The sequence below is a fragment of the Seriola lalandi genome, unplaced genomic scaffold (assembly GCF_002814215.2).
Source record: "Seriola lalandi dorsalis isolate HSWRI2012SDOR001 ecotype SW California unplaced genomic scaffold, Sedor1 jcf7180002054923, whole genome shotgun sequence".
Taxonomy (NCBI): Eukaryota; Metazoa; Chordata; class Actinopteri; order Carangiformes; family Carangidae; genus Seriola; species Seriola lalandi.
This window is the reverse complement of record NW_019525475.1, coordinates 1022678-1038786: the sequence shown is the minus strand read 5'-3', so window position 1 is coordinate 1038786 and position 16109 is coordinate 1022678. Positions and strand designations below refer to the sequence as shown.

General features: G+C 41.9%; 1 protein-coding gene across 1 annotated transcript in view; it reads left to right on the top strand.

Moving 5' to 3' along the window:
• The first annotated feature begins 645 nt into the window (after positions 1-645).
• The window catches only part of myo3a (myosin IIIA), a 44656-nt gene continuing 29192 nt past the window's right edge, over positions 646-16109 (top strand). Inside the window, exons 1-5 of the mRNA XM_087169940.1 lie at positions 646-849; positions 3259-3393; positions 10712-10816; positions 11312-11411; positions 15760-15836. Of these exons, the coding sequence (XP_087026066.1) occupies positions 682-849; positions 3259-3393; positions 10712-10816; positions 11312-11411; positions 15760-15836 (585 nt within the window). The 5' untranslated portion in view covers positions 646-681. The remainder of the gene's footprint in view (positions 850-3258; positions 3394-10711; positions 10817-11311; positions 11412-15759; positions 15837-16109) is intronic.

The window sequence follows — 16109 nt, the reverse complement described above, 5'->3', positions numbered from 1 at the left end:
TTGATTACTGATTGCCATGATCATTAAGATTACATTTTTGATAATTAAGCCTTTTAATGTCCTGAAAATAAACCATTTTTATTTCTGCATGACTCAGTCCTAATACAAAAAAGTCATAATATCAACCTACGTTGTAATCCCTCAGTCTAATCCCTTTGTATTGTTTATCTGCACCCAGCACCTACAGCTCCAGCGCGTTAAATCCAATATAATAACACAGCATCGGCCTTACAAATAACTACAAACACAGTCTTTGCGCTGAGAGATGGTTGTCTGTTTCGTTGCACGAGAACACACACTCTGTCTTGAGTGCTAACCAGGATCTTTGGAGGTCTGTCTCCACTAACTGAGATCCAGCTAATACAACCACATGACCATGCTGCAACTTTTTATTCATCTTTTATTTGAATTAGTTCCACATTTCCAACTCTTCCAACTCATTCCACGCTGTCATTATCAAACGTTAACCTGCCGTTTGACCTGTGTTAAACATTATCTGGTGGCCCAGTTATTTTATTGCATCCATATAATTGCGTTCCTTTGTGTTTTATGTTTGTTCTGCCATTGATTAATAACAGTATAAGCACACCGGCCACATGCAATGCTCTCTCCCAGCTGCCACCTTCCCCTTGTCTAACAGTGACCCATGTGCTTTTCTTTCAAAGGAGATCTCTCCTGAAGATGTTTCCACAATCAGGCAAATCGATTGTCTTTGACAACTTTCCGGATCCCACTGACACCTGGGAAATCATCGAGACAATCGGGAAAGGGACCTACGGGAAAGTCTACAAAGTGCTCAACAAAATCGATGGAAGTAAAGCAGCGGTGAAGATCCTGGATCCCATCCATGTAAGTTGACTTTGAATGTCCAACATGAATGATTTTTTTTCTAATGTATTACTACTCTCTCTGTTAGTTCAGTCTGAACTTCACTTGTTTTGCATAATGCCTTACTGTGTGCCACACGTGTTGCAGTCAGTGCTTGTTAAAGCAGCTGTAAGCTCGTGCTTTGTTGATGCCCTTGGTGGAGGCACACGGAGGACATGTTGCTGTCTTGTGGCTTTAAACCTGTCACATTTATAGCATCTGTATTTTAGAGTTTTAGACACCAACACAGATTAAATCAGAACATTTTTACTTTTTACTTTTTTTTTTTTTTTACTCTCAGTATTTCTCTCTGTAAATTTGATAGAAGGGCTCACAGGTTGCAAGGTGTAAGGCTTTTATTTTCATGCAGTTTTCACATGGACATTGGTATTTCTGTTAATGATCAGAAACACTCCTTTCCTCCAGCTCTTCCTCCCACAGTCCAAAGACATGCAGGTTGACTGGTGACTGGTGTGAAAGGTTGTTTGTCTCTATATGTCTATATGTAATAGACCTGTGACCTGTCGCGTGTGTCCCCTGCCTGCCGCCCAACGTCAGATGGGATTTGCTTATTAATCTCTGGTAGATCTGATACGTCATCAACATAGTGACCGATTCATTAGCCCTCCCCTTGACAAGATAAACATCATGCTGCTGTGCTCTACTCTCTGCATAGGGCGTATAGAGAGGAGATTTCTTCTAACTATTCTTCCACCATCGCATTATCTCAGCAAACTGCTTCTGATGAATTGTTCTTCATTGTGCATATGCAGCAGTCCTCTGATCATTTTTCATCTCCTCTGCTTGTGCAGGGCTTTAGCGTTGAGCCAAAACATATTTGCAGCAAAATTTGGCCTCAAGCAAAGAACAAGTTGACATATAGCAGAGATGCATGATGTTACTACATGATAGTGTGGGAGGGATTCTTCCTTCAAAGCAGAGAGCGACAATATTTTCCAGTTAGTGAACGTTACTTAGGAAGACATTTCTGAGCAGTAATGAAACGGAGCATTTATTTAGATCATTTTCTGTCGTCTTCTGAAATACAACACAAGCACAGGTCACTGTTTAGCTACTGTATGACTTTAAAGACAAAGGCTTTCCTGCTTTCTTTTGCCATGCTGTTGTAAAGTTATAAAACAAAACTGCCATTATTGATAAGTTGTCACTGTGTATCTATCCTAGACAGATAACGACCTCTGTGTTGTCTGTTTTGAAGGCACAGTGAACTGTATGGCTTATTTAGCAGCTCTAATGAGCAGCTATTTTCATATATTAAATCCAGCCTTCGCCTTAATGAAAGTCTCATTAGTCTTTTTATAAATTTGTTACTGTTTCTCATTATTGAGAGATGATTATCTGCAGACCACTAGTCTGTGAGGACCGTCATTACCACCATTTTGATCGCTGGGCTGATTATTTCATGTATAGATCTATAAAAATAGAGTATATCTACACTGAAAAGTCCCTTCATGTGCCAGAGTATCCTCGGTTTCAGGATTATGAAGCACTTGTGATTTTCATTCTTCTGCCAGTTTCATTTTTGGTGAAGTGTGTTCAAGAGTGTTGAATAAGAACCGTGTTCAGAAGTATTTTTGCCTCGGGGTTGAGCAGTGATTCCCAACCAGGGGATCATGACCCCACAAAGCAGTTGCAAGATGAATCAGAGAGAATTAAAAACATAAAAACCATGACAACCAAAAAAAAAAAAAAAAAAAAGGCTTTGAATCCCTGTGGTAGAGTACCATGCATTATACTGCTACAACAACTCAATAAACCTCAATACACTGATGGAACATTTACAGAAATTATAGTGTATAATATTGTTTTATCCTGCAAACTGTAAAGAGAACAGTTCCTAGAGACTCAAATGATAATGTAATATACTGTACTTCGTCACTGCAGGATGTGATAGAACTGTACAGACATAAAGCTTGACTTAGTTTGGTACATTAAATGTATATCAGCTAGATTTCTACGTAAAATAGTCCTGTCCTCTTGTTAGTCTTAATCACACAGTGTGGGTGCAACATACAGTGGTGGAGTATCTCATGATTGCTATAATCAAGATGTCCTGGATTTGCCCTTTTCGCCCACACTGTCAGTGATGGAGGCTCGACATGCTGCCCTGAAGTAGCAGCTACAAGAAAAAAGACAGTTCAGCATTTTCTTTGTGAGAGTTAGACGTCAAGATGGGAAAAACTTTCATTTCTGTTCTCAGCTAAGTTTTTAGCTTAGCTTAGCATAAAGACTGGAAGCAAGGGGAAACAGCAAGCCTGGTTCTGTCCAGAGCTAACAGAAAAAAAGTCAGTGGCAAAAAGCTTTAGATAGAGAAAACATGACTTTTGTAAAATTGCAATTTTAAACTGATCTGTGTCCTTGTTTCTGCAGGATATAGACGAGGAGATCGAAGCAGAGTACAACATCCTCAAAGCTCTGTCTGACCACGCCAATGTTGTCAAGTTCTATGGGATGTACTACAAGAAGGATGTGAAATGTGGGGACCAGTTGTGGCTGGTGCTGGAGGTAAGAACGCTCATCATATTTGAATAGAAAACCCATTGTGTGTTTGTTACGACCCACATATTTGACTGAGGACTTAAACAGCATTTGTGTGCATACTATGGCCGTACCGTGCAGATAAAGAGCGTGTAAGTGCAAATTAAAGGTCCGATTGTACTTCTCACCGCATGTCTCGCCAGGTATATGCAGTGGTGACCAAATCTGGCCAGGGATTATGTTACAGTTTAAGCCACCATTGGCAGTCTAGGAGTTTACTTATAGGCCACCTGGGGGATTTGGTCACGGGCCAGTTAGCATCGTTGTGGTGTTGGGGGTGGGGGTTAGCTTGTGTGTCATAGACGCCCTGCTGAGAGCAGGGATTTCTGTTTACAGGGGCTGTCTCAGTGAATTAGTTTATACAAATGGTGGGTTGGAGCACAGGCCAACAAGTCTCTTTTTTTTGCAGCTATTTTCTGTTGTTTGGATTTTGGGTAAAATAAGATGAAATGGTGGAAATAATAGGACATTGTTTGAGGTTGGTAGATTTTTGTATTTAAACTGCTCAATTTGCCATGTTTAATTGGTGACTGAATGATTGAGCAGAAACAACACATTGCATGCATTTGACTTTTAGACTGCTTTTCTTGCACCTGCTCTGGAACAGCAATGGTTACATGCAGGTGTGAATTTATGATATTTTATGCAAAAGTTCAAGGGGACCTTGTTGCTGCTGCTGCCTTGCCTCCAGGTCCCCAGTTCTTCATCTTTCATATGTCATTGCTTGCTGTAGCCCCTTTTGAAATGTCAGCTTCCAGACAAACATGTAATAGAGGTCAACCTCAGAGGAAGGAAAAGTGTTGGTGGGGTCCAACGCGGTGGAGGATGTCAGTTTTCTTTGCCTTTTGACTTTTTCACCGTGTAATTTTGTGTTCCTGCTTTGATAGCGAGCAGTATAAACCTGGAGACGTCTGGTAAACACCGGCAGGAAACCTGAGGAGGTTTGATAGAAAAAAGAATGCAAGAAATGTGTCACGGCTATGGTCCATGAGGTCTTTCAAGTAGTTTTAAAATGTGTATGTATATATAAAGTATAAAGGGTACAATAAAGAGAGATTTTCATTTCTGTTCATCTTGAAATATCCAGTCTAATTATGCGGCATTTCTAACCCTCAGTGGATTGCCTTCACACGTGTTGTCTTTGGTTTCAAGGTAACTTTTTCTGACTCCACTTAGAAAGCAGTGACCATCAGTTCAACAGTGTACCTGTTCCCTTTTCCATTATCAGGTACAGCACTGTTAGAACACAGCGCCCATATTTCTGTAATCCAAGCTCAATGGGTTCTGCATCAACAGCAGCAGTGTTATGCAAACCCAGTAGATAGTTTTCACCTCTCCAGCTTGTGTTTCCTTCACTTTTCATCGCCATCCTTCCTCCTGACCTTTTGTGGAGGACTTTGCTCGGATATCAAGTACGATCTAAGATGCTGAATAATCAGAGCACAGGAAAACAAAGGCCTGTATCTGATAAGGTAGTTCTTGTTTTGCACTGTACTAATTGGTAGATTTATATCATGCCAGTTGTTTGTTTTGGGTTTTTTTTACATTTCAGGACTCAATTTCTATGAGTAAAAATAGAAATATTGTCTTTGTGGCTTGCATTCAGCCTTGCTACTTTGTTTACTCCCTGTCCCCTCCGTGGTTCGCTCATCCATTTTCAACATTTCCCTTGCAAAAATCTGCAGCCAGCAATCCAAATCTGGTGGCTAATCCTGAGGCTGAAATCCCTGCCTGACAGTTTAGCAAGTGGCTGTGTGGAGCTGAGTGTGTGTGTGTGTGTGTGTGTGTGTGTGTTTGTGTGGTCTGAAGTAGATGCACATGGGGTTTTTAGAGGTGAAGGGACAGGAAAGCAGAGAGTGGTGGTGGTCATTCACCATGGTTACTGTCCCTCCTTTCTAAACTGTAATTTTCCATCCTTTAGCTCTGCTGAGAGGAGCCTTTCTCTGCCCTGTGCTGACAGCAGACCTCTCATTGTGAGCAGAATTCATACAAATTGCATCCTCTACTTTGTTAGCCCCTCATTGGAGTGTTCAAGCTTTTTGGCTTTGCCCCTGTAGTGTGCTCCTCTATGGGTTCCAATATGGGCAGAGATGAGCGAGCTTTCATGTGTCACGGTCTAAATTTGCTCCCAGCGAGCTTAAAAATACTTCAAAGATAGCGACGATGGAGTGACTTTTATTCTCTAATTGGAAATAAAAACCAGATTTGGGGGATGCACATTTCAATTGTGAGCTCCCACGTTTCATCCAGAGTCTCTGTTAAATGAAGGCCAGTGCTTAGTCCAACCTTTTAAAAGCTCATCATCCAGAGATGTATCTCATCTTCTATTATGCAAAAATGAAAAGTCACAATGTTGTAATGCTAAATTGAAATTGCATTACTTTGAGCACATATTTATGGAAGCCCTGAAAGGCAAGTGAATAAAAAATGTCTTGCTCATCTATGAAAACAACCCCCGAGAAGTAGGTAATTATTTATTTTTGTGGAGAAAAAAAATTATATTGAAAAAACTATTTATACACTTGGCAAAAAGCTTCTAATCTCTGCTGTGAAACATAATTTCGGTGATCCATTTAACGTTCGCTTTGGTGCCTGAAATCTTTGCCGAATTACCGGCTTTTACCTGTAGAAAACTAAATTAAAGTATTTAGGAACGAAAACCTGTCAATACAAGCTCTGACAGTCCACAGAGAATTATGTACAGGCAAAGCTCTCATCAAGTATTTAAAAATTCAGGAAATGGAAGAAGTAACTGGGCATGAAGGGCCTTTTGTAAGGACCAAAATTACGTTGGTATCGTCGAGAGTTTGTGCAGAGATTGGAAGAATTTGTCAAACTGTCTCTGCAGCGCCACATTAAACATGGCGTTGTGGGAGAGATGCTGAAAGGGAGCCACTTCTGAATAAAAACACCACTTGACAGCCCGCACAGAGTTTGTCAAATTGGTACTTTTAGAAGAATTTGATGGCGATAAAAACATTAATGTTTTGGGGGTTTGGTCATGAGTGAGAAACTCGTGAATGAAGCTGAAGTTACTTGAGGTTTCTTGAGAGAAAGCCTGAATGTCCTTGAATCTGAAAGCAAGTATGGAAGAAACTCGAGAAACAAAAAATCTGAATGGCTTTAAAGAATTGAAAGGATATATTTGTAGTTATATTTGTTTTTGGCATTGTCTTTATATTGCAACATCTCCAGTTAAACCAGATGCTTCGATTTTCAACCCCTTTGGTTCGTCCTCTCTCTTCGCCTCCGTGACGGACAGTCTCTTAAAGTCAAAAAAATAAACCGCATTTACCGCCATCAGTCTCTGTCCCGACTCATCCTGACCTCTGCAGTCATTAATTGACAATGAGGTTTAAAACGCCATTCCCTGTTCGGACCTTTCAATAAACTGTGCCGGAAAGTAGACACCTCAGCTTTTATGGCACTGTAAGCGATAAGGCCACGGCAACAATGGGAATGCTTTTCTCTGGAGATGATCCAATGCGTCACACACACACACACACACACACACACACACACACACACACAGGGACTCACACGCTTCATTCAGTGCTGCGGAAAAACACGTGTGTTTATATTTGCAGTGAAAGGCGCATCAAAGATAGTTGAAGTCAGCACCTGTGTGGGTTTCTCCCTCACCGACCCGTTTGTTTCATCTTTACGTTTGTTTCATCCACTTCTTTTGCTCGTCTTTGATCGACTACTTTCATTTGCATGACTAAACGAGCACCTGACCTCATTTGTAATGGAGAGTATGCCTCTCAGGCGTTCAGTGTATTCAGGTTATTCTTTTGAAAACTGATCGTTCTGTGAAAACTCACGTGCAGGATGTACCTGAAAGATGTGAATCTTAACAAGTCTTTTATATTAAAAGTTTCTACCGCAGCCACTTCCTCTTTTATGGCAGATCAAACTGCCTCAGAATTAATTAGGTGGCATTAATTGCTGTTATCAAAAATAATTACCAGCCATACTATGTATTTAACATTTTAGTGGGTAGCTCCTTTCAGATTTTATATGTATAGTTGGATATTATGGACGTGTTTGTTGAAAGTTTTAATTTGAACTTGTGCTGTTTACTATGAATCGCTGTAACATTGTAGTGAGTGGGTGATCCGACACAGTCAAACCGGCTTCGACTTTCCTCTTCAAACGTACGTATTTATTTTTGATGAAGCTGTGTTGGCAGGAAAACACATCAGTCAAAGAAAATCAGTAGTTGCTTCGCTTCACAATGATGGTAAATGTGTTTTTCTTGAGTGATCTATGGGGCAGAGGGAATTATTCAAATGTTTTTCAGACTATGGATTACATAAAGTACAGTAGAGTATCCGTCAAAAGTTTGACTAGCGCTGTATATCATCATGAAATGTACAATTTGTGGTGCAGTCTAATGGAACTTAAGCTAATTGTGTCTCAACATCTGTGCTCAAGCTTTCATTTCATAGAGAGGAAGTCTGGTTAATCCGTACAAGAATTAAATCAAACCGGGTTTCACGTATCGTTTCCACCCTGCAGAGGTTTGAGTCTTCATCACATGTCAAATAATTAATGTTCATGTCGAGCATCACTTTCTGGATGTGTGGCTCTGTGGCTAAGGTGAGAGTGCTAGCGTTTAGCTGGGCTAAATCTAGGACACCGGACCTCTCATTAATATGGATTTGTCTGTCTGCCCTGTGTAATTTAATGATGACAGGTGATATGGCAGCAGAGATGTGGACTGACGTCAGGCGCAGCTCATTGTCAGAGCAGAGCGCTGTCTGCGAAAAAAAGCCTCGGCGGGATTCTCTGCTTAACTGCAGTTTGTCTGCACGTCCGATAGCAGAGAGGAGGAGTGATTAAACTCCCCATGTGGCAGCTGAGATACACGCCATCCATCCTGCAACAGCACTCTGGGCTCCTGATGGACAGGCAGATTGATAGGCCGATAGAAAACAGACACGGGGCACAGTGGTGAAAACTTATGCCAGTGCTTCGTCAAGGTCAAAGACTGTGATTCGCTCTCAGAATTACCGATTACTGAACAGCACTACCAGGCACGGGCCCAGGGAGCCACGGGGTCACGGGGCCCCTGCGAAACAGTTTCTGTCGGAAGTGACTGTTCACATCTCTCGTTAGAAAGTCAATCGAATGACTTCAGACACAAAATGATCACAAAGAGATTCAAAACTACAACAAAGAGACACATTGTCTGACTTTTATTAAGCAAAAATGGATGTGCCTACAGTGATTAACATGAAGTCTACTGAGTTTTTAACCTTTTTAACATCCATATGGTATTTTTTTAACATAATACAAGACATATCGTGAGTGAAATAAGCAGTGAACAAACAAACAGCATCAACAAATAAAAGATGCTAATGCTAACTACGCTAAGCGTTCTGATCCGTCTGCCAGTCGCTGATTTCAGTCGCAACAGACTCCTCATCTGAGTAAACGTTCTGCTCTTCCACCAGTCACCGAAACTTACTCTGTCAGTATACAGAGAGTGAGAGTTTGGATTGTGTGTCAGCCAGTGCCGGTTACAAACTAACAATCAACATAACTAATTAACTGCTCTTACCTTATGACTTCAAAGATGTGGCTGAGTCTCTCCGATGTTTCCTCCTCTAACCGTCTTGCCTATGCACTGCTCTTTCACCTGTCAACCTGCAGCAAGCAGTGGCGCTGGGCGGGGCACAAAACCTAATCCAAATTTCTCAATGACGAAGTAAGAGTAGATGTGCTTACTGCCTCAGCTTTTTAAAAAAATTATTTTCACTTTAATGTGGGAAAATCACGTTAAACTAAAGTATAAATCATGACAGAGTATTTCTGATATAGGTTAAAACATGTCTGGAGAGGAGCTTTAAAAGTGTTCACTGTACGCTTTAATTGGACAAAGCTGTTTATAGCTTCCTGTGGTTTGCTCAATTAGCTGCAGCAAGTAGCACAGAAAGACTGCAGTCGAGCCCGGTGGGTGGAATCGTAATGCCAAGACAAAAATGGGTCCCTGTTTGGAGATTTGGTGCACAGAACAACAAATATTACATGTGAGTAATGACGCTGCTGTTGCACCCGTCAGCACTTTTCTGCTTAGGATTGCACGGGAAGCGATCCGTGCTACACAGTGATTGCATCGTTTTTCTGTACAGTTCCATTATGCAACATGTTGTATGTAAAAGTTATTTATTTCTAACCTTTTCTGATATGTGCTGCATGATCTCTTTAGCACGATCGCCGCAGGGGACTGATTCTTATCCTCGGTAACCACACACCACTGCACGTCTATTGCCTAATTAAGCTTTCAGTTTCCAAGTGTGAGGAAATTAGTGCCATTATAAAAGAACAAGTGTTTAATACATAAAGAGTTGCGATGGAAATTTTCCTCTCTAATACAAAACGCTTTTTGAAGGACTAAAGATGCGTGTTGAAATGCAAAACACTCACAAGTCGCAAATAAAATGCAGAAGGAGGGATGCGTGTGTGTTTTTAATGCGTCTGTAGATGATTTCTTTCACCACACAGAGTGACGAGGTCTGTGTTTACAAACAGCGCTCATACGCAGTATCTACAATTTCTGTTCATTTCCAGCCTTTTGCACTGTGATTGACATCTTAGCGCTTCTTTTTTTTTTTCTCCTACACCTCTGGCATCTTCCAAAGAAAGGCCCAAATTAAGGGTTATTATTGTTGCCTTGGCAACCTACTGGGTAATTTTGTGTAATTTTCCAAGAGGGATTGCTATTGACGGTGGAGTCCATGTCTAGATGCAGTACACCACAAGAAAAACACCTATAAACACAGAAATGAAATGTTTCTCTCTCTGTGAAGGAGAAGAAGCCGAAAGATGCTGATTTCCACCTGAGTTCTGTTTCCACTCGGCCTTTAAATGCTGTGTGATTTCCTGGCATTGTCTGAAAACATAAGGGGATGTACTTAATTTGTAGATGATTTGTAAGTCTTTTAATATTTACCGCGCTTAGTCATCACGGCGTAGATTTAAAACCCTCCTCACGAAATGTACATTCTCTGCACAGGCACGATTCTCACCTCCCACTAAGCTGCCTCAGAAAGATAAGCCGCTAGAGATTGACAGAATTACTTTCAGCATCCCCCCTTTTCTCACTGTGAAATCTGGTGATCAAAACATTTTCATCCTCTGCTGTTTCTTCTGTGAAATTCTTCGTATCTAAGATTGCCCCAGATTTCGGCACATTGTGTAAGCCGAGCTATAAGTGCTGACTCATGTTGAGGTTTTTGCTCATTGTTTTTCCGCTCTTTGTGGCTTTTCTCTGTCGCAGCTTTGCAACGGTGGCTCAGTGACGGATCTGGCCAAAGGCATGCTGAGGAGAGGAGACAGGATGGATGAAGCCATCATTGCCTACATCTTGCGTGAGGCCCTCATGGTAAGTCAGGAGGGGAGACAGTGCTTCAATGAAAACAGGCTAAAGGAGCTATTTGTAAGTTTTGCTATTGCTACATAGCCGGCGTTAGCATTAACAGCTGTTTACCTACCAGTCTAAAAGACACGTTGCGAGTTCATCCTCAAACTTGATTCCTTTACTCACCAAGAGCAACGCCAGTGTTAACTCTTGTCTCTATCAATTCTTTGCTCTTACTGAAGTTAGCATGCTAACCAGTTAGCCCCCTCCAATCTGCCCTGAAGACGCAGCGCAGCTCAGAGGGGCGTATTATAACCTCTTGTGTTGTAAAAGCAACAATGGCCGAAGCTGTAGTCGAGCAGCAATCACCACCACCCTCCCCCCCCCGGCAGGAAACCACATTTGGCGGCAGAGAAAATTTCCAAATAGCTCCTTTTTAAACGAGATAATTTTAGAGGCAGGTGCTTGCCAGAAAAAGCTGTTAACCCCCACCTCCCCCCTTTTTTCTTTTTCCCAAAGGGCCTCCAACACCTGCACATCAACAAGACCATCCACCGTGACGTCAAAGGCAATAACATCCTGCTGACGACGCACGGAGGGATCAAACTTGTGGATTTCGGTAGGCGATGTGTCATCTTAAAGATGTGCTTTAACATCGTGTCTGTTTTTCAGCACCGCCCTCGTCTAATCAGTGAAAATCATGTTATGGCTGTTTAACAGAAGAGGGTCAAATCCATTACCTTCAGCCGCTTGCCAAATATATTGTGCCACTAATTAGTTTCCTCGAGAGGTTGGAATACATTTACACAACCCGAAAAGGTGGCGGACGATTATACTTTTCCATTACACCCTATCTTTTCCATTCTGCCGCAGACGGCAGAGGACATTGTTGCTATTCATCGTGTGTTTGCCCTGATTTGCTTTTGGGTTTTCTTAACCAAATGAGGCGTTCAGAGCGGCGCGACATAGTTCCTGGATTGAAGGCTCATGATAGGCAAAGTGATTCTGACTATTTCCAGGGGGATGACTCAGTCTTCAGTTGCCTGTTTTCATTACAAATAAAATCCCCACTCAACATGTGTGTTTGTGTGTGTGTGTGTGTGTGTGTGTGTGTGTGTGTGCGTGCGTGCGTGCGTGCGTGCGTGCGTGCGTGCAGGTTTTCATTTAGTCTGCTAATTGCGGGCTTCTCTTAAAAGCCTTTTCCTAACCATGAAGCACAAAAGTGAAGTGCACAGCTCTTATATAGGGAGGAGGATGGGGGGGGGGGCATTAATGGAATCACTTAATATGTGAATGTGAAGTTGCTAATATGGAGCCGGGCCACCTTTTGCTTTCCATTCTCACAAGACTGTCATATAGAGATTCTCGACCCCTGTTTATTGCACCAGTTTTTAAAGAGTAAAGCCGTGAGGTCTTTATGGAGGAAGACGTTAGAGATGTAATTCAAAATGTTTCGTAAATGTTTAGTTTACATCTGGTGCTAACGGCTTCCTGTGAAGCTGAATACACGGCCTTGAATCTAAGGTTAAATGTGAAAATTTGAAGATGTGAAGACTTTAAGAATAAAATGTAAACACTCTTACATACCCACGTTAAACACAATATCTGAGCAAGTACAGTTCGTCAAATGAAGATACAAGATAAGTTTAGATGTTATACAGTTTTGAGCTTGTTTAGCATAACTGCTCAAACACATCTGAATAATTGAACATATTATGTAACCAATGGTCACCGACGCACTGGAGAGCAAACACACCGGTGATGTGGAGACACAGGCTTCACCCACACACACACACACACACACACACACACACACACACGTTTACTGTAACTTTTACATTAGTTTTTTGTTAGAAGTGGTATTTAGTGATGATTTTATATGATTATTTATTAAATGTTTTTGAAGTTTGAAAAGATGCCTACCATCTTTTCCCGGCAACAAAGTAAACAAGTAAAAAAATGTGTGTATAAAAAGGGCAAACAAAGAGAAACTTTGACTATGGTAAGTTTCAAGTACACTGTGAAAAGGTCTCACTGAAGTTATTGCACATATGAGACTATTCATTTCAGGTGATTGGAATCCAGGCATCACAAACAACATCTCACCTTTTTATTTCCTGCAATCTAGTGATTCTTGTTTACTTCAGAACATCTTATCAAGCATCTGCAGTTTTCTGCGGCTAAACTTGTAATGAATAGATATGAGAGATAGAAAAAAAAAAGGTACAGTGTCTGTGGAAAGAATTTATTACATGTAAACATTGTTGGTGAAGTGGAAGCTCAAACTCTCTCTGTTACCCCACGTTGTGTTGCTCCAAGCTGAAATATCTCAACAGCTACGGGATGGATTGGCATGAAATTTTGTACGGACATTCGTGGCCCCCAGAGGACGACTCATACTCACTTTGGCGTTCCTCTGATTTTTCCTCTAGCAACAACATGAGATTCACATTTGTGGTTTTGAACAAATCACGTCTCAAAATTTTAAAAATTGGCAAACATTAGCATGCTAACACGCTAAAGTAAAATGATAAACATGATAATTATTAAACCTGCTAAACATCAACATGTTAGCTATGTCATTGTGAACATGTTAGCATGCCGATCTTAGCATTTAGCCTGCAGTAGAAGTGTCACAGAGCTGCTTGCATGGCTGTCAGTTCTGATTTGTACTACAAAATAGTAAAATATAGATACATGCAGCACACACAGTATATAACCTGCATTTAAATGCAGAAATTTGAATTTCTCAGCTTTCTGTGACTCTTAAGTAAATGTCATGTCAGTCACCTGAAACCAAGGTGGCAGCAAACTGGAGCAGATAAGACGTGGACTCCTGTGTAATCACTGGCCGGTGAAGTGTTCGCTTGCTTTAGAATTTGGCAGCACTGAAAGAGCAAAGGTCCGTCCTGGAGTCGGTTCCAGCTCGTGTGCAGAGCGGGAGAACCGCAGGCGCAAAAGATGGCTGCAAGTCTTTAACATCGCTGATAGTTCAAGTTTGTACCAGATACTTGTTATGACATCATCAAAAAAGGAAAGAAAGCAGTTTAGAAATAAGCCCAACTTGTGTAAAAGCTTGCAGAGTGACGAAGAAGGGTGAGGGAAAAAAAATAAAAAATTGCCCGACTCGTGCCTGCCTCGGCGCTACACTGCGTCACGCTGGGATTAATGGTTTTTCATGTGGAGGGGCGCACGCTACACTAAGCAGCTGAGGAGATAAAACCCCCGCAGTGACTCATCACCAGCAGAGAAAAAAAATAGCAAAGAGATGGACCCAAAAAAGAGCGGCGGAAGAATGAGAGGAGCCGCTCGTTCATGGGTCTCTCATGAATATTCTAATTGACAGCGTTATCTCTGTGATGATTATTAAGTGTGGCCCACCAGGCTCCACTCGGGGCTAATGTAGTGGAAAGAGAGGGGCAGTGAGAGCTTTAATAGGGGGCTCTTTATTTCTGTATCCTCACATATATATATTGGAGAAGACGTGTGTGTGTGTGTGTGTGTTTGTGTGTGTGTGTGTGTGTGTGTGTGTGTGTGTGTGTGTATAAAATCATAAGTTTGATCAGATCATTGTAGGTTTTCTTTGGTAGTTTGGTTTCCTGTTTCTTTGTATAAAAACCTGCATCCAAGCAGAACTATGGGTTTGTGTTACTGTGTAGTGGTTTGCTAACGTCATGTGAGCGTGGTTGTGTGTGTGTGTGTGTGTGTGTGTCTGTGTGTGTGTCTGTGTCAGCCTTATGCATATATCCCCACCTGCACATGATTCTAATCCCTTTTGATGATTTGTCACAGAACCGTTTTTCCTCTGCATTGGCGTTTCTCTCCGCCCCTGGCTTTAAACCCACCAGCACCAACAGAAAGTCATTGTGTTTACTGTACCGACAGCGACGCACAGCTTTTTTTTTTTTTTTTTTTTTTTTTTTGCAAGAAACAAGTTTGCTGACGCTGTAGTTGTGCACACGTTTCACGTTTTGAACACATTTCACACGAGAGACCTCTTCGTTCCCTCTCGGTTCTTATGCTGCACGTCTGAAACACCTTCCGCAGAGTTAAATTCTGCACAAACTCTACACTCGAGATTCATAAGACAGTTCTCTCTGCGGCTGCGTGCCCTGCATCAGCGGATCACCTTTTATTTGTTGGTGTCCGCTTTTGTCCGGAGGCTGTGGTTTTTTTTTGTTTGTTTTTTTTGTCCTGGCCGGCTGCTTCGGCTGAGCCAGCCCCGGGAAACATCGCAGCGTGGCGTAACGCTGATTTGTCTGGACTGGACTGAAGTCACGATTGTGGGTCAGCGTGTTCCTTGTCAGGCTTTTTACTGCACAGATACGGACACACATGCCCTCTCTCTCTCTCTCTCTCTCTCTCTCTCTCTCTCTCTCTCTCTCTCTCTCTCTCTCTGTCTCTCTCTGCAGTCCCATTTCTGCTGAATACATCCACCTCCACTTTGACTGTCGGAGGATGACTCTGTCCTCTTGTTATATAGGCAGATAAAGCTAACATGGAGCTAATAAATCATATAATATCTTGTTCTGAGAGAGGGTGAAATGTCGTCTCCAGCTGCCACAGCCCGTTTACAGTTGAATTGTATTCAAATCTTGTTCTTGAAATGCCCAGCAAACCTACATCCCCTGCAGTGACATAAGAATTTGTAATTCAAAGCGATCTATCATTTGGAGGAAAGAAAAAAGAAAAAGCATAGCAGCTTGATGTTGCTGTGTGCATGTGTGTGTTTTGTTTTTTCTCCTTGTCAGTATAGTGACAGCTCTATCAGAGGCGACTAGATCCGCTCAGCCCCATATCAGCTGAGCAGCACTCTTCTGTTTACTGTTTCCCTTTGCACAGCCAGTGTGATGTTTGAGAGGAAAAAAAAAACACATGTAAAGGAAGTTATTGAGATAGTGCAAATTGTCCGCACTGGATCCTGCGAGAGGCTAAAATGGCTGAAGTGTGAATTCTCCTCCCCGCAGGTGTTTCTGCTCAGCTGACGAACACCCGTCTGAGGAGGAACACCTCCGTTGGAACTCCCTTCTGGATGGCTCCTGAGGTACAGTAAAATAAAAAAACGGCCTATAAACGCTCCCGCAGCCTGCTCCCTTTCCACTACATTAGCCTGGAGCAGATCCCGGCGGGCCACAGTTAATAATCATCGAAGAGATAACACTGTCAAATAGGATGTTCGTGAGAAAATGGAATGGGCAGCCTCCATCATTCATCTCCTATCTAATCATGGCTCGCTGCACCGGCACTGCATAGAGCCTCTAAAATAGTACACATCAGGAAGTGATCATTCATACCAGTACACAGTCACATCCCGTTA